Consider the following 23,797-nt stretch of genomic DNA (forward strand, 5'->3'; position numbering starts at 1 on the left):
CCAGTAGCCACGGAGGCTATTAGAATTGAGATGATCCGTAAAAGGAGCATAATGATGGGAAATGTTTGGATGAAATGAGAAATAAATATTACTCCATGTATATTCATATGCATTGCTATTGAAGTAACGCCACAAATCAACTGGAGATAAGTCTTTACATAAGGAATCGATTATATTACAACTTTGAGAGTGTGGACACATTTTCTGTGGAAATCTATCCATAAAAACATCAGGAACTACGTTAAAGTCACCAGCAATTATTAACTTGGCATTCGGGGTTGTTTCCAGATAATCGGGATAATGAGGGAATAACACACACCTGGCCATGGAACAGCTGAGAAGCCAATTGTCCCATTACTTTTGGTCCCTTAACAAGTGGGAGGCACATATGCAAACTGTTGTAATTCCTACACCGTTCACCTGATTTGGATGTAAATACAAAAGCTGACAGTCTACAGTTAAAGCACATCTTGTTCGTTTCATTTGAAATCCATTGTGGTGGTGTATAGAGCCAAAAATGTTAGAATTGTGTCGATGTCCCAATATTTATGGACCTGACTGTATATAACACAAAAAAACTGATTACAAATGTCAATAAAAACTATACCTCTGTTTGTACAAATTATAATTTGCTTTGCATATAGTCATCTGCTAAACAGAAGAAATTTAAATGGCGTACTATTTTTACAGTCGAGTTAATCTCTCAGGCTGTCAGGTGTTCTGCTCGTCTCTGTAGCGTTATGTAAAGACTCCTGTTGGAGCACAATTGATCCCTCTGCAGTGCAGATTCTCATAAATGACTGGGAGGACCGTCTTTGATGTTCACTGTAACTTTAACCTTTATTTCTTTGAGTTGAACAGAAAATCTTGTATAAGACATACTTCACTGCCTTGAAACCTTGAGGGTTAGCTTTAGAAAGACCGGAAAAATGCTATTAATCCACACTGTTAAGCAATGAAAGCTTTGCTTTAAAAGACTGCACAATAAAAGGAAAACAATATGAGAATAAGAATAAAAAGATATATATACACTCATGGCCAAAAATATCGGCACCCTTCGTAAATATGATCAAAGAAGGCTGTGAAAATGAATCTGCATTGTTAATCCGTTTGATCTTTTATTTAAAAAAATCACAAAAATCTAACCTTTCATTGGATAATAAGAATTTAAAATGGGGGGAAATATCATTATGAAATAAATGTTGTTCTGTAATACACATTGGCCACAATTAACGGCACCCTTTTATTCAATACTTTTTGAAACCTCCATTAGTCAGTTTAACAGCTCTAAATTTTCTCCTATAATGCCTGATGAGGTTAGAGAACACCTGACAAGAGATCAGAGACCATTCCTTCATCCAGAATCACTCCAGATCCTTCAGATTCCCAGCTTCATGCTGGTGTGTCTTCTCTCATTTTCTGTTGGGTTCAGGTCAGAGGACTGGAATGGCCATAGCAGAAGCTTGGTTTTTGTGTTGTTTTTGAGGTTTGTGTTTGGATTATTGTACGGTTGGAAGATCCAAACATGGCCCATTATAAGATTTCTAACAGAGTCAGTCACTTATTGATTTTTTATCTGTTGGTATTTGATAGAATCCATGATGCTATGTGTCTAAACAAGATGTCCAGGACCTCTAGCAGAAATATAGGCCCACAACATCAAAAATACAGCAGTATATTTCATTGTACACATGGGGTACTTTTTATCCCTGTGTTCACAAAACCCATCTTGAGTGTTTGCTGCTAAAAAGCAAATGTTTTAGTTTAATCTGATCATAGAAGCCATTCCCATTTGATGTTCCAGTCGTGACTGATAACTGAATGTGCTGGAGTTTTGGATGAACTACGACAATTTTTCTTGAAACCCTCCCAAACAACATGTGGTGATGTAGGTGCTGTTTGACAATTTTTTAAAAAGGTTTTCTGACCCCAAAACACAACTATTTTCTGTAATTCTCCAGCTGTGGTCCTTGGAGAGTCTTTGGCCACTCAAACTCTCCTCCTCACCGTGAATTAGGACGATATAGACATACGTCCTCTTCCATGCATTTTATGTTGATTGAAAATTCGTAATTATTGCCCTGATGGTGGAAATGGGCATTTTCACTGCTCTAGCTCTTTTCTTAAAACCACTTCACTAATTTGTGAAGCTCAATTATCTTTTGCTGAACATCAGAAATATATTCTTTGGTTTTTCTCATTGTGATGGATGATTAAGGGAATTTGGGCTTTGTTTTCCCTCCTATTTATATTTCTGTGAAACAGGAAGCCATGGCTGGGTAATTTCATGTTCATTATCACCCTGGAGTGCTCAAAATTGTGAATATGAATGGGAATATACTTCAGAGATATTTTACTCATAAGAATTTCTAGGGGTGCCAATAATTCTGTCCAATGTGTATTTGAGAAAAACATTTCATAATGAGATTTTCGCCAATTTTAAATTCTTACTATCCAATGAAAGGTTAGATTTTTGTGAATTTTTTAAATAAATGATCAAAAGGATTAACAATGCAGATTAATTTTCACAGCCTTCTTTGATCATATTTACCAAGGGTGCCGATATTTTTGGCCATGACTGTAAATGAATAGATTTTTACGTGCACCCCTAGTTTTCTCTTCCTCTTCTCTAAAGCAGCACAACATGTCCTTGCCCCCTTTGTTGCTTGTTCCCAGGAGTGGGGTTTATCTGGGTTTGTGACGTAACAAACCCGGGAAGTAGCTTGTTGTAGTCCCTACGAGCCGTTTTTGTAGGCATTAAAGGAGCACTGCGTAAGTTCAGAAATTTCTAACAGTTACTGACACCAGTGGCCGTTAGAGGAACTGCAGTCAGTCTCATGCTCGTTCTCGGTGCGCACTAGATAAGGCTTTTTTTATATTGTTTTAAGCTTACGAGGAGTTTCCGTGGGTGTCTGGGTTGTGCTGGAGGCTGGTTGCTTCTTTCCGTCCGCAGAGTCCATTTCAAACACTACCGCTAGCGATTGCCGCTGTAGACGAGAACGCGCATGACGTCACATTTTGTGAATTTTCGCGCCAATTCGGACCCGACTCCTCCAGACACAACTGAGCCTACAGGCTGATAGAGGCAACTGTGGTGCACAGTCAAGGTGTCAATCTTCCTATTACATTATGGTTGGCTCATAAATGGACAAATGAAAACTCTATCATAAAGATTTTTTTAAGTAAAAACCTACACATAGCCCCTTTAAACTGCCAGAATTTTAAAAGACGATATCTCAGTTCGCATTGAACTTTCAGCTTCTTAACTCGGCAGATATTGTTTATGCTCAAACAGCAACATTACACAAACTAATGTTAACTAATGTTAAAAAAGTGAAATCGCAATCAACCACCCCTTTAACCATTGACTACAACCATTCAACATTACAGTATAATTGAGAGCTATTAATTCATTTATTAAACTTTAAAAAGTAACTTCTAATATAACTGAATTTAAAACATTCTTTACATAAACCCATTATAATAAATGTCATATTTACCTGTGCCCTTCAGTAGAAATAGGCTATACAGATATTGAATCAAGTTTTCAAACACTAAATTCTAAATTAAATATAGATGGATCCTTAAAGCCAGAGATGGGCACTCGATCTAGTGACTCGGACTCGAGTTGCACTCGAGCCGCATTTTTATAGACTTCAGACTTGACTCAGACTCGACCTGAAATGACTCCAGACTAGACTCGACTTGAGGAAAAGGACTCGTGAATATTTAAAAAGCAACTCGAGTCTTTTATCCTTAAATACATATATAACTGATATTCGGATATTTATTTATGATAAACTCTCTTTACCTTCTGTCCCACCACTTCAGGTCTTAAAGTCTCTACTAATGAATTACTAAACACGGTTTTGAAAACCATTTGAGAGACATGTTCTTAAATGTAACTCATATATAACATTACATGCATGCACAGTTTTAAGGTATTTTAGCATAAAATAACTGAAGACATTTCAGCCAACTCCTTTTGAAATTGCAGCAACACTAGACTGGAGATAAATATCACACAAAAACAAGTATTTTAACAAATACTGAATATTTAAAACCTAATGGATCAGAAACATAAAATAAGTGGTGATTTTGTCTTCATCTTACACTCTCAGAAAAACAGCTGCCGCTGGCTTGGAACCTTTTCAAAAGGCACCTTTTTATTTAATTTCATATATTAGGTACATATTAGTATCTAATGGTACATTTTAGTACCTAAATGGTTCCAGTTTACTACCTTTTAAAAGGCTATCACCCAGTGGCAGCTTTTTTCTTTTTTTCAGAGAGTGCATAGACAGAAAATAAAAAGGAGTAGAGCTGTGTTAGATACTGATGAGATTAATGTAATTCTTCTAAACAACTTGAATTAAACGTGGTGTGTAGATGAGGTGGAGGGGTCATTCTCTAAATGGACATAGATTAAAAAAAACCCATCTATTAACCTTGACACCACATTTCATGTAATAAAACGCAAGAATCACATTATCTGCTTAAATTTTTGTGGAAGACAAAAAAGGTCAGAGTATGGCAGAGAGATAAAAAGATAAAAGAAAAGAAAAACAACCCCTGCAATACCTTTACACATTGATTTCTAGATCTCATGTGAATCTGTTTCATGTTGAAAACAAAAAACGCAATGGATGAGGTCTCTGTAATATAAGAATAACAAAAATTGATGTCTTGGGTCTTTTTTAGAAGCTTGGGAGTTTTAGAAGAAGAAAACATGATACGCTAAAGGCCACGGGAAGAGGTGCACTGCAGACAAAATTATATCAATTATTTGTGTCACAGACAGAACAGGATGAGAATGACAATGATAAAAATGGAAGCAGTGAGATGGCAGATCGTCCTCGTCCTCAATAAGGCATTGTTTGCGGTGGGTGTTTTAAAAGTTCATTTGTAATGGGTTGAGGTGTAGGTTTTGGATTTTTAATGTTGTGCGTGTCCAAAACATATCCAAAAGAAGAAATTTGACATGGCGGATAATTCAGGAGAAATGGCAAGAAAGGTATTTCATCTGTGAGGTCAAATCCCACCGTTTAATCACAACCTGTGACTGTGGTAAAAGTGGGCAATGCTAAACGACACTATGAGAGGCATTGGACGGCAGTGTGTGATATTTAGAGAGTCGGACTTGTAACCCGAAGGTCGCAGGTTCGAGTCTCAGGTCTGGTGGGGATTGTAGGTGGGGGGAGTGAATAACCAGCGCTCTCTTCCACCCTCAATACCACGACTGAGGTGAGACCCTTGAGCCAGGCACCGAACCTCCAACTAGCAACCTCCAATATGACTGCTCACTGCTCCGGGTGTGCGTTCACGGTGGGTGTGTGTGTGTTCACTACTGTGTGTGTGCACTTGGATGGGTTAAATGCAGAGCACAAACTTGGTCACCATACTTGGCCACACGTCACGTCACTTCACATTCACATATTGCAATTGCTATTTTGACGATGTGTGAACTTGCAAAAAAACAAACAAAAACATGTCTTAAGAGTCTCTAAGCCTTCAATGCAGTTATAAGATATGGAGGCAAAAAATGCCCTGTAAGAGTTCTTGTTTTTATATTTGTCAATTATATAGTTAATATCTCACAAGCAAGATTGTTGTTTTCCTGAATATCAGCGTGATTGCAAATTAGTTGATTTTATACAAAAGCCCAACAAACAAGACGTTAGTATTAAAGTTGACCTGTTATGCAAAAATCACACAGTGTGTGAAAACAACCAGCCTACGGTAAAAATCCACCCAGTTATTGTTTTATAATCCCAATAAGTCATAAACAGTCTCTCTGAATACGCGATTCCAGATTCTCCCTACGTACACTCATTGTAGGGAAAACGTCCCACCCGTTTGTGATGATCGCTGCCCTATTAGCATAGACACAGCCCTGGGTGAGAAGCAGCAGTCCGACATTAGTGTGCTTTTGCTGTAGCTATGGGAGACATACAATGTCTGCACCAAAGAGGCATTACAAGTGTTGTGTTTTGGGATGCACCAGCGAACATAAGTCATATTTTGTTTTCCAAATTGCTTTTCTGAAAGAGCTTTGTAAGGCTAATGTTGCTAAAGCTACCATTGTCTCTGCCTGTTTTCACTGATACTGATACCTACAGACAGTTTTAGTTTAATATTTATTGATCCATGACTAGCGTAATCTAACCAAGGTACAATTTTAGAAACACATTTGGCAAAATATGGTCTAATTAAAAAAAGGATATTTTTAGTTAAAATTGCACACATCCAACGCAGAATAATCTTTAATGTATAATAATTAATGTAATTATGAGCAAACTAATGTTTAACAATTCTGCCCGCACAAGGAGACATTTTATCAGATCCGGCACTCAATCTAAAGTGTGTGTAGATTTAGGATTTCTAATGTATTATATGGTTCCTTATTGGTGGTCTCCGTCAAAATAAGGTTAATTAAGTCATCATAAAGTCACTTAAATGCAAGTTTGGGTTGAGGTTAGGATTTCTAAACTTGTATGGTTTGTTATTGCTTTAAGTCAAAATAAAGTCATCATAAAGTCTGTACAATGCAAGTTTTTATTGTCCATCTGGCAAAAACAGTCGAAAAAAGTCTGATCACTGATTTTTGCCTTAGCAATCAATGTAAGTACTCTCACTTACACAGATAAACAGGCCAAATATATCGATCCCTTTGTGATTCAGCATTTATGTGAACTTAAATGTCAGCTTCATTAGGTAAACCAACTCTTTGCAGTTCCCAATATTTGAGACACATCTCGTTTGACTCAAAAAACAATAAAAAAAAAATAAAAATAAGACAATGAATTTATTCAGTGAGCTATTCATCTTATTTCTCTATTTGCATCAGAGGAGATTCTTCTCAGTCATTAGCAAGCAGCAGTTGAATGAAGGAAAGACACACATAGATACATGCATACTTAGGAACTGCCAGCAGTATACTGATGTTTTATACAAAACATGCTCAAAAGTAGGTGAGGTCAATTTGAAACACGCTGAATATGATTGTTTGGGATCCAAAACTTTTTTCTTCCCTTTGTCTACTTTGTCACTGTTTGCCAACTGCAGGTTATGCATCTCTGGATCTATAAAACTATTATTAGTTGTAAAGGTCATGCCAACAAGCTATTCACAAAGCCATTAGAAAGACCAAAATTGAGATGTTTAGCAACAAACAGTGAAGTTACCCTGGTTGGCATTATAATGTGTATAATATTCTGTGTATCATTTAGATGTTTTGCATTATTTTATGACAATTAAGCACATTTTTCAGATGCTTATTTTTCTTACTCATTTTATTTTTTATTTGTATCCCTTGTTTGTATTGTTTTTGGGGTTTTTTAGGCATATGACATGTGCTATATAAATAATCTTGCCTTGCCGATTTGCCTTACTGTTTCTCATTACAGCAGATATAGAGTCTCTTTAGGTTCTTGTTTAGCAGTATCTCAGTATATAACTGATTTCAATTAATACAAATGATAATGTTGGGGGGGGGGGGGGGGGGGGGGGGCTGAACTGAAATACTTAGATGTCTAGATACAAAAATAAATAAATAAATAAATAAAATGATGTCTCTAATTATCTCTTGCTCGTATCATTTTTAGTAGTCATCGGTTAATTTGAACAGAGTTGCGAAACATGTTCTCAAGCATGTGTTAATGAGTTAACAGGAGTAATTATGACCCTTCGGTGCATTTTATTGTGTTGCAATCTTATTTTTGTTCAGCTCGCCTGTTTTTAAATGTGCTATATAAATACATTTTCCTTCCTTACTCAGGATCTTTAAAACATTACCTCTGAACACAAAAGCTGAATGCGATCTAAATGTTTCATTAAACCTCTTTTTTAAAAACATTTAACCTCAAGATCAAAAGAAAGAAATATGCATTATGAACATGAAGCCTGGTTTTTGGACCATTAAGATTTTTTTTTTTTTTTTTTGCATTGTGGCATTATTTTCATAACATAGCATAAGAGGTCCTTGAAAGCACTTAAGCGGCAAGTGGAGCAAATATATAAAACTTAATTATTCAGAACTAAAATGGTCCTCTTTTAATTATCTGTTATGTACTATATAATGTAGTTGATGTTTTTAATGTAAGTTATGATATAGTGTTACCAGAAAATGCTGCTTTGGGGGGTTAGGGAAATGCACTTAACCTTTGTGCTGTGCTGCAAATCCTTTATCATAATTTTCTGTTCCTGGTCAAAAATGACCTTTTAAAATGCCCAGTGCTATATTATTACCAAATGTTGGACCACCTTGTTTTCTTTCAATTAGCACAAGCTTTGTATTTTACTTTGGAACTGATTGATCATAAGCCTCACTATGCACCTCGGTTTTTGAGTGATCTTTGAAAAAATTATCCACAAATAAAGTTATTTTAGAAATAAGCAATTTTTCATGGGCCGATTTTTTTTTTGTGTATTTAAATCTTGCATACTACTCAAACTTGCACAAGCACTGAATAACATAAAAAAATGTTAAAATCCAAAAAGAGTAACTTTCTCCTGCTCTGAAACAACTTGTCCTTGCTGCTGATGCAACAGGTGAAGAAAGTGAATATGAAAGTGAAAAGTTAAAGTGAAGTGACGTGTGGCCAAGTATGGCGACCCATACTCAGAATTTGTGCTCTGCATTTAACCCATCCAAGTGCACACACACACACACACACAGTAGTGAAAACACACACCGTGAACACACACCCGCAGCAGTGGGCAGCCATATTGCTGCGGCGCCCGGGGAGCAGTTGGGGGTTCTGTGCCTTTCTAAAGGTCTCAACTCAGACGTTGTATTGAAGGTGGAAGAGAGCGCTGGTAATTCACTCCCCCACCTACAATTCCTGCCGGACCTGAGACTCGAACCCGCAACCCTCGGGTTGCAAATGTTGTTAATGTGCGTGTCCTGTCTGAAAGCCCCTCTAGCTGTTTTTTCTTCTTCTTGATTTTTTCAATATTTCATGTGATTGCATGAGTATTTAAAGTTCGATCAGGTACAGACTTATTCACTGTACTTACAGCAAAGCATCCATTCACCTGACTGAGAAATCTGTCTCACTGACAGACAAAAGGTTGTTGAAAGATCTATAAAACCACCGTTATTAATGCTTAATTGACATTTGTCTGGTTACTGTTGCTATATCTATCATTGAACCAAGATACAGCACATCCTACATGAGCCATCAAGCCTTGATTCAAATCAATAGCTTTGCTTTAAACTTACTCTGAACTGACTGGTGTCTGATGTATGAAAACATTTCTCTCATAAAACAAGCTATCGAACTGTCGTGTCAACAGATAAGCTTCAATATGTTTCTTATGATGCTCAAACATTGTAAAAGCTTTAATAGAACATAGAACGTTTCCATATATGAAAACATATTGTCCTTCAGATCCAAGTGAAAAGAGCTCAGGACTTTTGCTCTTTAAAGCCACTGATGTGGACAAAAACTTGTTTGATGGCAGAGTTTGGTTTATTTCTTGACCCAATGAACCACATCAGAGCTACATCATTGAAGAGTTTTTGCAGTTTTTATGAAGGTAAATTTAAGACTTTAAGACCTTTTCTGAAACCAATTAATGTTTGAAGTAAGTTTATGACTAATGGGGTCATGACATCTTTGTACCTTTGTACCATTAAAATGCCTACAGGTTTCATAGCTTAAAGGAACACTCCACTTTTTTTGAAAATAGGCTCATTTTCCAACTCCCCAAGAGTTAAACAGTTGAGTTTTACCGTTTTCGAATCCATTCAGCCGATCTCTGGGTCTGGCGATAGCACTTTTAGCGTAGCTTAGCATAGGTCATTGAATTGGATTAGACCATTAGCATCTCGCTCAAAAATGACCAAAGAGTTTCGATATTTTTCCTATTTAAAGCTTGACTCTTCTGTAGTTACATCGTGTACTAGACCAAGACCGACCGAAAATGAAAAGTTGCAATTTTCTAGGCCGATATGGCTTGGAACTATACTCTCATTCCGGCGTAATAATCAAGGAAATTTGCTGCCGTACCATGGGTGCAACAGGCGCAATGATATTACACAGCGCCTGAAAATAGTCCCCCAGCTATATCATAACTAGTTACCTAGCTGAGGACTACTTTCAGGCGCTGCGTAATATCATTGCGCCTGCTGCACCCATGGTACGGCAGCAAATTTCCTTGATTATTACGAAAAAAACTGCTCATATTAGATCCAATGGTACAAGGTAAAGTCACGCCTGAATGCAAGTATTGTGTCACGCCAAAAGCAAATAGAAATTACAATCCCTGCCGCTATCTTTTTTACAGTATACAGATGCGCGTTCACTTTTTTCACATCTTTGTACAGATATCAGAAGGTTGAGCAAAGTGGACATGTGGATAGTTTATTTTTAATGGCATCCCGGATCGTGTCAGAGGATTGATCAAGGCAGTGTCATGGAGACACAAAAGACGTGGTAACAAGGTGGGGATCAACTTATGAGATGATCTCCAGGTTCCTGGAGCAACAGGAGGCTGTCTGTGCAGTCCTGGCTAGTGACAGGAGTACATGCCAAAAGATAATGACATTGCTACTCTTGAGAATGTCAATCAGCTCCTTCAACCACTCTATGACCTCACTGATGCCCTGGCATCGGAGAAACGGGTCACACTGTCCTCACTCACACCAGTACTGGAGCACATTGGCAGCGAAATCCTCTCTGAGCAAGCTGAAGACAATCTACTCATCAGACAGATGAAGCAAGTAATGAGAGAAGACTTGCAAGGGAGATACACAGAGCAGTTGGAACGAGTGCTACAAATCTCCAGCTTTGTGGATCCCCGATTTAAGGGAAGCTTCTGTAAAAACCTGGATGACACAGTTGAGGCATGTGTGGAAGAAGCTGTCAATCTTGAAACAGCAGTTCCTTTGGATAGAGAACATCCTCAAGCAGAAAGAGGAGAAAATTGGGCAGAAGCGGGAAGCAGAAGTACTACCGCCACCACTAAAAAGAAAGAAAAAAGTATATCTGGTTTGCTACAGCGAATCACTTCATCTAGGCAGAACAAGGCAACCTCAGGAAATGAGAATGTCAGTGATAAGGTGCTGTCTGAAATGACGATGTACAAGTCTCTTCCAACCATCACCATGGACACTGACCCACTGGCATGGTGGAAAATGCATGCTGATGAAATGCCTCTTCTGGCAAATGTGGCCAGAAAGTATCTTTGTGTCCCTGCCACGAGTGTACCTTCGGAGAGGATGTTTAGTACAAGTGGACCCATTCTCTCACCTCAGCGGTCAAGAATGAGCCCTGAAAATCTCAACATGCTTACATTTCTTCATCATAACCTGACCTGAAAAAAAGCAAAGAAATGCATGCTGCTATCTCAAAAAGGATGTGTTAATTAATAACACATTTTTTGTGTTATGGCTATTTTAACACATTTTGTGTAATTTTAAGTTGATCATGTGTAAAAGAGAGAGAGAGAGAGAAAGAGAGAAACAACACAGTGTGTCCAACACAACATGTGTTAACTATCATCCAATCACATTGCTGCTACGTCACTCCGCAAGCCGTTAAGCAATTTCGCGCCTCTATCTCCATCCATGGGTGACTTGGATGCACATGTCAGGTATTTGGATTTATTATTTTTAATTATTAGAAACTGTCATATATATGTTTAATGTGAATTTTTTAGACGGTCAAATGTGCGTTTAGTTAGCAGCCTCTAGTCATTCATACGGGTATTTTCGGTAGTCACGAGAGGCGGTGTTGAACAGGGCGAAAACGGCGTCAGATAGTTAATGCTTCACACATTATTATTTCTTTACATTTTGGTACGTTTGTTCCTCGCTTTCTGGAGAGAACTTATTTTTAACGAGTTTTATGTTTTTCTTTGCTTGATTTGTTGCCAATTATATGACGTCCGATAAAACGCTGCGGCCATGGCAGGATTGTCGTTAATGAGTTTGACAAAGCGGTAGCAGCTAGCAGCTAACTCTTATCACTTTCACTGCTATCCGTCGCCTTTCTTTCATTAAACAACATAATGTATTGATGTCTTGTTAAATGTCTTTAAATAATACTATGATGTATTACTGTAACGTTTAACATTTGATTGACTTCGACATTCGCATGTCTTTATCTCAAAAAGGATGTGTTTAGGTTTATATCTTGAAGGTTTATCTAGCTTTTGTTAGCTGTTTTTGTAATAAATATTCATTATAACACTGTTTGTTAACTACATTTTACATTATGAATGTATGTGTAATCAGTATATGTATATAACAGATTGGTGTTTTTCTTTGCCTTTTTTACTTTGGATATAACATATGCTGAAGGGGAGGAGGACTCCACTCAGGAGTGGATGACTGTGATCAAAAGGATGAAACCATCTCCAGAAAACCTCAATACCATCAAATTGGGCATGGAGAAAACATACAGTAATCGCAGGTTATGGATTGCAAACACGTCCCCAACAGTGCAAGAGATTTTTGAACAATATCCTCGATTTGTAGACATGCCATACTTGGTAAGAACATCTTGTGTTTTGCATCTTGTGTTTTGTGTTTTTTTTCTTCTAGCTAGGTATAAATAGACTTGTCAGTACAGGGACAAGGCTGCTAAATATTAACATTTAAAGTCCAAATGAATTCAAAATGTTTTTTTTATATACTTTGTTAGTGCACATTACTAATCTTGTGATGAAAAATTCTATGCAATTTAATTAAAATAAAGTATAAAATAAAGTCCTTTAAACATCCTTTAACCACTCCCCTCCAACCATCAGTCTGCTGCAAGCTAGAGATTGTAAGGTGCACTGAAATCAAGCTCCACCATTTATTTTACTTCAATCAGTTTAATTCAAATCATAAAACTGAAGTATAGTAGTTTTTTTTTTTACTGTTATGATTGCATAAACTTAGATTTGATCATTTGTGAACATACTGAGAAAACACGGTAGTGTTGTAATTGTGTATTGTATCCTATGTTGTAGCTTGACACTGAGTTTGGAAAAATGTTTCCTGGGAAGGCTGACCTCTTTCTTCGAAAATGGGAAGGAAATATTGTTCCGAAGTTGCAAAAGATGTCCACAGTGAAAGATCCTCTGGTCATGCAAACTGATAATGAGAGTGAAGGTAGGCTACTTTGCTTGTTCTGTCAAACCGTTGTTTTTCTTTCAGTGGACACCATTAGTTTTACTAGTTCTCTGAAGGCAAAGTTGGAGATCAAAGTCTGCCATTATTTCAGCCATTTGAAAAATGCCATTATATTTTGTGTTTTTTTTTATTATACTACAGAGTCATGTTACAGAGCTCTTCAAATTCTTACTACACTGCTGCCCCCCACTGCGTCCGGAAGGAGCAAAGGTTGGGCCAAATGCAGTACAAAGTCAGCCCTTTCTTACCTCTTGGACATTAAGCCGGTAAGCAGCTTGATTGCCCTAATATGTTTATGTTTTAGTTTGTTAGTTTTCTGTGCAAGCACTTTGTGATGTTACTTAATTACATGACTCTCTAATTTACATAAAACTATACTGTTTTCATTTTGTTTTCTTTTAGGGATGCACAATATTAGGTTTTTGTCAGTATTTTTTAGCTCACTTTGGCTAAGTATCTTAAGGTTATTTGTGCATTTTACTTTTTATTTTGTTATAAATAGACCAACAGCGGCCACTAAACAAACAAAAAAAACGCCTTACCGAATGAACATTAGTACCAAAGGGAGGCTGTTGCTGCTGTTGTCACTGCACGCTATCACACTAAACACATCATTCTGTATGTGCATTCTCAAATGAAATGCAGTGATACAAAACAGTGAAGTGATAATATTGTGCATTCCTATTTTCTTTTGAACATAAATAAGAAAATATCCCTGGCCTTCAGTTCAATGAATGCAAATGAATTAAAGAGATGGTTCATCCAAAAAAGTTTTATTACTTAGTCAGTAATTATTCACCCTCATGTCGTTCCAAACCCGTAACACCTTCATTCAACTTTGCAAACACAAATTAAGATATTTTTGATGAAATTCAAAAGCTTTCGGACCCTCCATAAACAGCAACACACCTGAAATGTTCCCAAGCACAGAAATGTAGGATATAGGTAAAAGAGTCCATGTGACATCAGGGGTTCAGTTGTGCTGATATGAAGCTATGATACATTTGTGCTCAAAGAAAACAAAAATAACAGGTTTATTCAACAACTCTTCTCTTTATCATCTGCCGTGGTGTGCTGCAGTTTTGGAGAGAGTATCACGACGTATGCACAGGCTTTCCTGTCCATGTAAACAAAGCACTCGTCGTGTTTTGTTTATGAGCAGAGGACAGCAAATGCATGCCTTGTTTACATCAAGCGGAAGCAAGTACATGCGTCATGATACTCTCTTCACAATGGCGGCATACAGGCAGCAGATGGAATGAGGAGGAAAAAGTTGTTGAATTTGTAAAATTACAGATGAATCACTGATGTCACAGACAATTTTACTGATGTCCTTTCTACGTTTCTGCATTTGGGAACATTTCAGTTTTGTGTCAGTTTTGTTTCTGTTGCTGTTTATGAAGAGTCAGACAGTTCTCAGATTTCATCAAAAATATCTTAATTTGTGTTCCGAAGATAATAGAAGGTCTTACGGTTTTGGAACGACATGAGGGTGAGTAATTACTGACAGAATTCAAATTTTTGGGTGAACTATCCCTTTAAGAAAACCTTCAGTCACTTGAATTGTTTTAATAATAGCTTTTAAAAAATGTACTTTTATGTTTACAGGCTGGAACCAGCATCTCCAGCCTCCTGGATCATTCCCAGACAATGGTGGAAAACCATCAACCCCACATTGTCTGTTTAGGAGCCCGCAGTTCTACAGCGCAATACATCATTGTGGCCGAGAATGACAAAGTCACCATTCCACTCAACGATAACAGTCTGACGTGTGCCATTGACAAGCTGTTCAAAACGTATTGGGTTTGCAATGTACAATATCCTGTCCAACTTACATCGGTCTTTAATTTCCTTGAAAATGTATATGACATTCCTTTCTCTGGTGGGAAGAGATCCAAAGTTGTGGAGCTTATTTCGAAGCTTCAAGCACTATCCTAAATTGTACCACCATGTACATATGTCCAAGGTGTAAAAAATCAACTTCAAAAGACGTCCGGAAACTCATAATTCATCTTAGGCATGTCCATGCACTTTCTGATGGACAGGATTATACAATTGTTTGTAGTCAAAACAATTGCCAACGAACATACCATAACTTCAATTCTTATACTAAACATCTCAATAGAGAGCATGCTCAGGTTGCAAACCCATTACATTTAGAACAAGACCGTGACACCAGCACGAGTGAGGACTTTCCAGCTCCATCTTGCTCTGCTGCTGTTGATATTCCAGAAAATAATTTTGATGGCTCCAGTACTTGCAGCACCTCTGACTACCAAAGCTGTGCAGCAGCATTTGTTGCAAAAATGTACTCCTCTTCAAATTGTACTCTGACTGATGTGCAAAGAAGCATCACATGCACAAAAGAACTGCTCTGCGAAACCCTGGACTGTTTGCAAGAGAAAACCACATCTCTGCTTAATCGTTACTCTATACCCAGTGATGAATTGCAGACTTTGATGGATGAATTTGAAAGAGGACGACATATGTTTGAGGAAGTTGATACCCCCTACAAAATGACCAAATATTTTGCAGCAAACCACTCTTTCATCAAGCCAATAGAAATCTTCCTTGGAAACAGAGGTGATACTGCAAGAAAGCAAGGTACATTAACTCAAGTGTTAATAGCAGATACATGTCAGTACATATCTATTATTGATACTCTGAAGTTTCTTTTTGACAATGAACAAATGCAAAAGCTCTTTGTGGATTCAACCGAAAGTGACGACAAATTGCGTGATTACTGTGATGGCTCACATTTTAGAAATCACAAATTGTACAGCAGATATCCTCAAGCTTTGGCTATGAACTTGACACATGTAGCACTGTTCTCGTTTCTCACTCTGTTAATGCGTTCGGTCAGACTTTTCAAACTGGTTGTGTAATTGCTTTAAACCGTGACTTAAGAGAAGAGCGTCTCTTTGGTGACGTTTTACACAGTTCCACAATGTGAAAAAGAAAGGGTTGTAGTTTTTCTTAGTTCTATCTCAACTGTATTTTCACCCACACTTGTATGCATATGCTGTCCAAAGAACAAATTAATATAAAGTCATTAATTTAAGCAATGCTGCTGATGTAAAACCACTTCACATGATTTCTAACAAAGAAAACCTGTTTGTAAATCCAAGATATAAAATTGTTTAAAAATCTTTATGAAATTCAAATGACATGTGAATATTGCCTTTGTGAAAATTCAGAAGTGAAGTTTTAATAAATATGTATATATTTGAAAGAAAAAAGTTGTTTTTTGTATTGCATTCATTGTAACTGGTAAAAAATAGCACATATGACACAAATTGTGTTATCAATGACACATTAGTGTGTTAAATATTTTAACACACTGAATGTGTAAAGAAGAATAACACACTGGTTGAGTTAAAAGTAACACAAAATGTGTTGTCCTTAACTAGACACACGGGTGTGTTAAGATATAACACAGGTTGTGTTGTTTTTAACACATCTGTTTTAAGAGTGATATGATAATCTCAGGAAAATATTAACAAACATGACCCTGCACATTTTGCTCTCCCATATATGCTGTTAAAGAGGAAGGGAAGTTTGGTTTATTCTTGTCTAATATAAAGAGAAATAACTTATTCCTTATTTTGTTCAAATGGGAGATGTGCAGCTTTATTTTTCTTTTTTTTTCCAAAAAGGTAGCCTCATACTTCCATAAAACGTTTTTTTTTTTTCATAAAAAAAAAAAGTTTGTTAAAATAAACCATGTTCAACCAAAAACCATATCTGTTTTTATTCATTTAAGGGTCATTGTAGCTGATGATTATAATAGGGCATGGTTACAACTCTATTCCTTACATATTCACTTTGTCCGGCTGTATTTTCCACGAGTGTGCTGATTCATTTAAGCACCTGAATATAATTGATTCATTGACAGTCATTTGGAAGTTTCCATTTCTTCACTGAACACAAAATACATAGTCTGACAGAACTAAGCTAAGTTAATAAGAAGAAGCAGTTGATGCATAAAGATTAATTTAATTGAGATTAATACTGCTACTAAAAATCTAAATGTAAATGTCACTTTAAGCAATTAAACCACACTCTTATCAAATAGTCTGTATGAGATTTAAGTTCCAAGCTCCTCTCAAGATGTTTTCATACTTAGAAATTGTTCTTTTGTTGAAGGTGTTTTCATACCTGGTGCTCGTAAAGGCAGTCCGTTGTCCAGCCCTCGAGGTTTAGTGGCGATGAACAGGTAGCAAAGCACACAAATAGTGATGATGAAGGCTAACAGCACCACTGCAGCTATAGACAAACCAACCAGAGCTCCCAAACTGAAGAGCAGAGACAGAAAAAGAGACAGAATAAACAGTTTTCATGTGGACCATGTTTATATCAAAATGCCCAACGAAACAATCTGACGAGTGGTTTTCATTCTCAATAGCCTGTCTTATCCAACTGCTTTTAAGTCTTATTTAACAACAATAGAAAAAAAAACATACATATAGTATAATATAAAGTCTTAATATCAAGCTAATGGAACTTATTTAAAAACTGTTTACATAATTTCACTGGAAAGCAAGGAATTTATTATTATTATTGCAGTTAGATTTCAAAATAGAGTTTTCTTTACTTTACCTTACATAGTTTTAAATATTCTATGAAAAGCACCACACACACACACAGAAAAATGCATTTGCATATTTCATAAAATCCATTATCTGATTAGAATAAAAGATCACTTTCAGTTGTTTGATTAGATGTTTTTTCCACTTTCAAACAACTCCCTTCAAACATCCTTCTCCTCCCCCACAAGATCATGGGTTGAAAGCACAAACGACTTTGTTTTAGATTATTAAAGAGTGCCATCACACTTCTGCATGCATGCCTGATAACAAATTAAAAGCAGCTTTGAAAACAGCAAATGAGTTCTTACATAAAACAGTTAATGCTAATGGATGTTTCACATTAATTGGCACGTAAAAGGTTGCAGAGCAGTGGAGCGTCACCTGCAGAGAAACTGCACTTAAAGAGCCACAGTGGGTCTTTTAGACAAGTTAACCAGTAAAGAGACAAACTAACAGTGCATCGCTCATTAAAGGTGAAGAGAGTGAATTCTGCACCAGCAGGTCAGTATGTTGTTGACTTAAATAGTAATAAAGAGGAATGTGAAAAAAAGTTAAATTATACGCGATATATATAATACACATTTTAAAATTGTATTGCATACCTGCTGCTGCCATAATAAAGCCCCATTTCGAATGTTTACGTGCTTTTCTTCTTTTTCTGCTCTCACTCGCTGTGGTGGAGCAGTTATGAAGTATTATTCTTTTAAATACTTTCCAGCATTTCAGAAATAAATATGTATGCATATAACACCAAAGTACAACAGTTACCGTACGGTGTTCGGGAGTGTTCAAAAAGGGTTTAAACACTGAATTTTGAATCGATTTCTTCTCGTAAACTCAGGGATGTGGATTCGGACAGCAATTAAATTACCACACGACCTTGGTGTTTGTCAAAAAACAGTAGGTAATTTGGCCGGGGATTTTTACGGGGGTGGTGAGAGAAAAACACAGACTTCCTGGATTCAGACGGCAATTAAATCACCAACTACCCCCTGTATATGGTGAAAATCACTTACGTCCGCCTGAGAAACAATTCCGAATCGGGCTTTAGACTATTAAAATGTTCTTCACACTAAGAAAAAATGGGAACTGGTCAGTCAAAGGTTCTTTGGGGACCAAAAAAATGCTTCTTCTAGATCATCGCTGCAGAAACTTTCATTTGGAACCTTTATTTTTTAAAAGTGTATAGGTTATGGAACAGAGCTTAAGGTTGTCATCATGCTCTTTTAAAACTCTATAAACTATAATGAGCAGCTCCTGTACTGTACAGAGTTCCCACAGACTTCTCTGAAATGGCATGCTGTTAAATGTCATGTCACGGTAGCATGTGAAGAAAACAGTCATCATTGAGTTCCCTGTGAAAGCGATGAAGACGGCTTGACCTAATCACCTGAAGATCAGTAGCAGCTGCAAGAAGCACATTACAGTAGGCACTTGGCAGTTTTAAGGGTAATACTGACAACCAGCCATTGAAACATATAGAACTAAAAAAAAAAAAACACTAAAAAAAAAGTCAGAATTGAGTGACAAAGTCACAACTGTGTTGTAAAGTCAGATTTGTTGGTTATTAACATGCAGCTCTGAGAAATAAAGTCAAAATAGCAAGACATAAACTGCAAGTTTATAACATGCAATTCCAGGTTTTAAAGTCAGAATAGTGACATTGGGAGGGCGGGCCACCCTCCTAAGATAATGGCAGGGGAAACACTGGTTTATATCTCACAATTCTCAAAACAGTCAGAATTACAAGAAAAAAAAAAAGAGTATATAAACTCGCAATTGTGAGAAAAAAGTCAGAATAGCAAGTTTAGCCTATTTATCTCAGAATTCTGAGAAAAGTAGGTAGAATTGTAAGCTTATATTATGCAATTCTGAGAAAAAAAAAAGAGAATTGTGAGATAAAGTCACAATTACTTAAAAAAAAAATTATTATTCAGTAGCGAAAAAGAGCTTGCCTAGAAATGGGTTCTGCAGTCCAAATACAAAATAATGGGCAGAATTCTTTCTCTTGCTCCCTCCTCCTCACGTGGGTTGCCAGATTGAGGACACGCTACAGGAATTATTGCAATTGACAATAGAAGGCGATGAGCCTTAACTGTATGTTGTTGAGGAGTTGATTTATGCGCGTTCTAATATGCCTCTACTCCTATAGCATTTCCAGCCCGATCTCACGGCAATTCGTACATATTTTACGAGGTGGCTAATTCGTACGAATTCGTACGACCTCACTCGTACAAATTCATACGATTTTTGCTTAATCGTACGTATTTTACGAGTTGCCAATTCGTATGAATTTGTACGAATTACCTACACCTAACCCCGCCCCTAAACCTAACCGTCACTGGGGTTTAGACAAATCGTACTAAATCGTACGAGTGAGGTCGTACGAATTCGTACGAATTAGCCACCTCGTAAAATAAGTACGAATTGCCGTGAGATAGCGTTGGCATTTCAGATGGATGCCAAGGCTTTATAGGTTGGGTACAATCTGCAATCTCTGACCCAGTTTGTTTGCACTTCAGTGGCTACAATATGCTGTTTTCCACCAACTGGCGACCCGCAGTGTTGATATACTATTGGGTAAACTGGCAATTGGTGGAATCACACAGAAACAAACATTCCGACATGAAACACATCTCAAATTAGAATAATTGGCTGTAGTGTTGTTTTTTAGAGAAACAAGTATGCGATCAAGTATATGATGTCCATGTTTGCTAAATATCTGCAAACATATTATGGTATATTTATGCTTTAGTGCAGTTACCTTTACATACAGCACCTTTAACTGGCTCTGAGTAACAGAAAAGAAGAATCTCTGTGTTCATTATCATTACAAAGCAGAACATTTCGCCTTGTATCACCAAGAATATTTCCTTCAATAGCAAATCACATTACTGAAGGCTCACAAAAACACATTCAGACCACTTTACACCCCAAAAATCTAAAGAAAAACAAAAATTGGGCAGATGTTTTTCATAAGAAAATGCATTTAAAAATGGGAAAATAGGAAATTTTGCATTAAAGTAATGAAGATTTAGGTGGGAATGTGAAAATAATTTCACAATGAAAAAATAATTTTATAATTTCCTGCCATTTTCATTTGATTTTGGTGTGAAACAGATGTTCTTAACATGTTTAGTCACACTAAGATTCACATTGACATCTCCTCCTGAGTTTCAGAAGAAATCTCAACAACGTCCAAACCATTCTCAAATCCTCAAAATCTGAAGGTGAAGGTGTTCAGCAATCTATAAAACCAGGTTTTGTGTGGTTTTTGCAAGTACCTATTCAACTAAACATCAATCATGAATAATTAATGGATGCAAATTGTTGCTTATCATCATACTTTATCAGAATTTTCAATAACTACACATTTATACCATTCTTGCATAAATTGCAGCTTTTAAGTTATGGATCTATGCACAATGGATCTATGCACAATGTACACAAATTATGCAGTTCTTGAATCTTTAAGCATTATTCTGATTACACATGATAGCATGGATAAGCGCTCCAATTTGCATTAATTAAATCAAAGCTCTGGAGTTAATACCATGAAATAGATCCATGTCCCATGAGAGCTTCTTCCTTCAAGTGAGATCATTATTAGGTTACAGTGTGTGGAAAGTGTTCATCAAATGAACACTTGATTAGGACTCGAGCGTTTGACCATACCTCTTGACTAAAGCTATTTGCGGAGGTTAAAGCCTCAATGAATAATCGTTGATAAACCTTGACGAAGAGCTCTTGTTCTAGCTTGCGACACGTCCTCTGATCAATCAACAATCAAACTTGTTCCCTATTGAACAATTATGAATATATTACACAAGCATCTCGTGTATATTTTATTTTATTTTGCTGTTCTTTTTCCTTTTGTGTGTTTAGCACTGGGAAAAACTGCATTTTATCTTTCCTTTTCTCAAAAGATGTTTTGCAGAATATATTACATAACAAAAGGTAATACTGTAGACTGGAGGATCCTCAGACACTTTGATCTACTAAGATATGTAGCTACAATACAAACACAGCGTATTAACAAAAAAAACATGTTCAACAAAATAGTTAAACTAAGTTCTGAATGACCTGCATTAGGGTGAGCAAACTTCAATTTTGGAAATGAAAAATGGACAAATTTTGAGAGAACAATGGTTGTTGTTTGGTTAATTTTCGTAAGGGGTGTTTTATAAACAATTCTTATAGAAATGTAGCCTATACCATGATAACCAGTTTCACAAAATATCAGTTAATCCATCAAAAAGTGTGAACTTTTTGTAAACTGTCATTTATATAATTTATGCATGACAAATATGAGTCGTACCTGAGCCACCACATATATCCATACTCATATGGGAAAAAGCTATTGGGATCGTCGCAGCAGTATTTGACGTCATTGAACCCGCAGCAGAAGATCGCGCGCGCGTCGCTGTCTGACTTGGGGCACGTGAAGCCGCTGACAAACACGTTATCCGCGTTGTAATATTCCGCGCAATCCGCACTCATGCTGCCCGCGACTCAAACCCTCCACCCGCCACCTGTTAAAGCCTGAAGACCCTTATAACATCCTCCGGAGCTTCTTTAGTCGACTGAGAGTTACTCCAGTAAGAGTAAACATTGAAGTGAGGACTGGCAAACACGCACGAACATCTGAACGTGAGATGCTGAGCGCTTTATTTACGCTCTCTCTCTCTCTCTCTCTCTCTCTCTCTCTCTCTCTCTCTCTCTCTCACACACACACACACACACTCGATCACTTTGTCGCTCTTGTATCCACTCTCACTTTCTCCATTTTTTTATCCTCTGTATATGCTATATGTCCACAGAAAACCTTTTATTCATTATATTTTACTACAAATAGAACCAAAAAAAAAAAAAAGGTTACTATAATTAAGCCATGGAAATCACAAATTAACCATGGTATTGCTACACTAACCATAGTTTAATCATGTTATGTGTAGTACAGCTGTGGTTATACAAATGGTAATCAATACACCAAAAAAAAAAGATATGTTAACCCTTGTCCAAATACCCACAAGCGGTCTTTGCACTTGACCACCTAGTCCAGGTGATATGTGGGGGGGAAAAAAGTTAACTTTTTCATAAAAGCATGACATTTGGTACATTTGTATAGTTTGTGGCCCTAAACATTTTCAGAAATGGAGTCATTGCAAAAACACATTCTGGTTGCCATGGCGATCATTTTACTTTCCACCATAACCAAATGATGTATTTTGTGTCATATTTCCTGAACCAAACATGAAAAGGTGATGTCTACCCCTATGTTTTGATGGTCAAGGATTACAATGATACCATATACAACAAAATAAACTGTTCAAGTGAAGAGTTAATGGTAAAATCAGCAATGAGCATCACATTATCACAGCATTTACAAAAGTCCATATTATGGCTATTATTTTTTTCTTTCTTTGATAATTAACTAATCATTTATTCAATAATACATTAAAAGATTTTTTTTCAAGAATACTATCATATATATATATATATTTAAATCAGGTAAGTGAATTTCCAATACATTCTTGTTCTCTCTCAACAACGCTCTAACATCACACGCAGACAGCAACGTGGATTGCGGTTCCAATAACCAAGAATTGGTCCAGTACACACTGAGCAATGTAGCCAATCACACTGCCACTGATTGACAGTTGTAGTGATTATATTAAAGGGGGTGCTCTTTGTTTGCTTTCTGTATTTAATCTATGCACAATAGATAGAGTTTTTTCTACCTCATGTAGGAGATTTAATGCAGGTGTGGTTCGAGTAACCATATAAGGTGTCGAGTGTTCTGTTAAGTACTGCAGGTGGATGATCATTTCACCAGCCAGGAAAGGTGAACGAAAATGCCTCTCTGTGATGGTACCACAAGGCATCACTTACTTACAGATCTCAGGCTTCTGGAGGGGATGTAGATCCGTAAATGTAAATGTAAATGTTTCCGTAAGAGTGAGGAGGAAGTAGGAGGGTGCTGAACCTGTGGCTATTCTGTACGCAAACATCAATGTCTTGAGCTTGATGCGAGCCACAACTGGTAGCCAGTGCAGGGAGATAAAGAGAGGTGTGAAGTGGG

The 23,797-nt window shown here is 36.9% G+C and overlaps 2 protein-coding genes across 2 annotated transcripts in view; one reads left to right on the forward strand and one right to left on the reverse strand.

Moving 5' to 3' along the window:
- Positions 1–22,215, reverse strand: part of LOC306859397 (protein shisa-like-2A) — a gene marked incomplete at both ends in the record, with an annotated part of 28,856 nt that extends 6,641 nt beyond the window's left edge. The window contains 2 exons of the mRNA XM_079400410.1: positions 17,285–17,421; positions 22,034–22,215. Coding sequence (XP_079256536.1) covers positions 17,285–17,421; positions 22,034–22,215 — 319 coding nt within the window. The remainder of the gene's footprint in view (positions 1–17,284; positions 17,422–22,033) is intronic.
- LOC306860101 (uncharacterized protein) lies at positions 12,310–15,319 on the forward strand. Its single transcript, XM_079401632.1, has 4 exons — positions 12,310–12,498; positions 12,964–13,105; positions 13,268–13,392; positions 14,735–15,319. The coding sequence occupies exons 1-4, from the start codon at positions 12,334–12,336 to the stop codon at positions 15,062–15,064; spliced, it is 762 nt and encodes a 253-aa protein (XP_079257758.1). The 5' UTR covers positions 12,310–12,333; the 3' UTR covers positions 15,065–15,319.
- Positions 22,216–23,797: the final 1,582 nt, after the last annotated feature.

The sequence above is a fragment of the Barbus barbus genome (genome assembly GCF_936440315.1).
Source record: "Barbus barbus genome assembly, chromosome: 40".
Taxonomy (NCBI): Eukaryota; Metazoa; Chordata; class Actinopteri; order Cypriniformes; family Cyprinidae; genus Barbus; species Barbus barbus.

What these genes read in the sequence shown, in the direction of transcription:
- LOC306860101 (XM_079401632.1), top strand. Translation starts at nt 12,334, where the DNA reads ATGACTGTGATCAAAAGGATGAAACCATCTCCAGAAAACCTCAATACC. An exon ending in TTGTAGACATGCCATACTTG is followed by an intron (nt 12,499 to 12,963) that starts GTAAGAACATCT and finishes CCTATGTTGTAG; the next exon opens with CTTGACACTGAGTTTGGAAA. An exon ending in ACCTCTTGGACATTAAGCCG is followed by an intron (nt 13,393 to 14,734) that starts GTAAGCAGCTTG and finishes TTATGTTTACAG; the next exon opens with GCTGGAACCAGCATCTCCAG.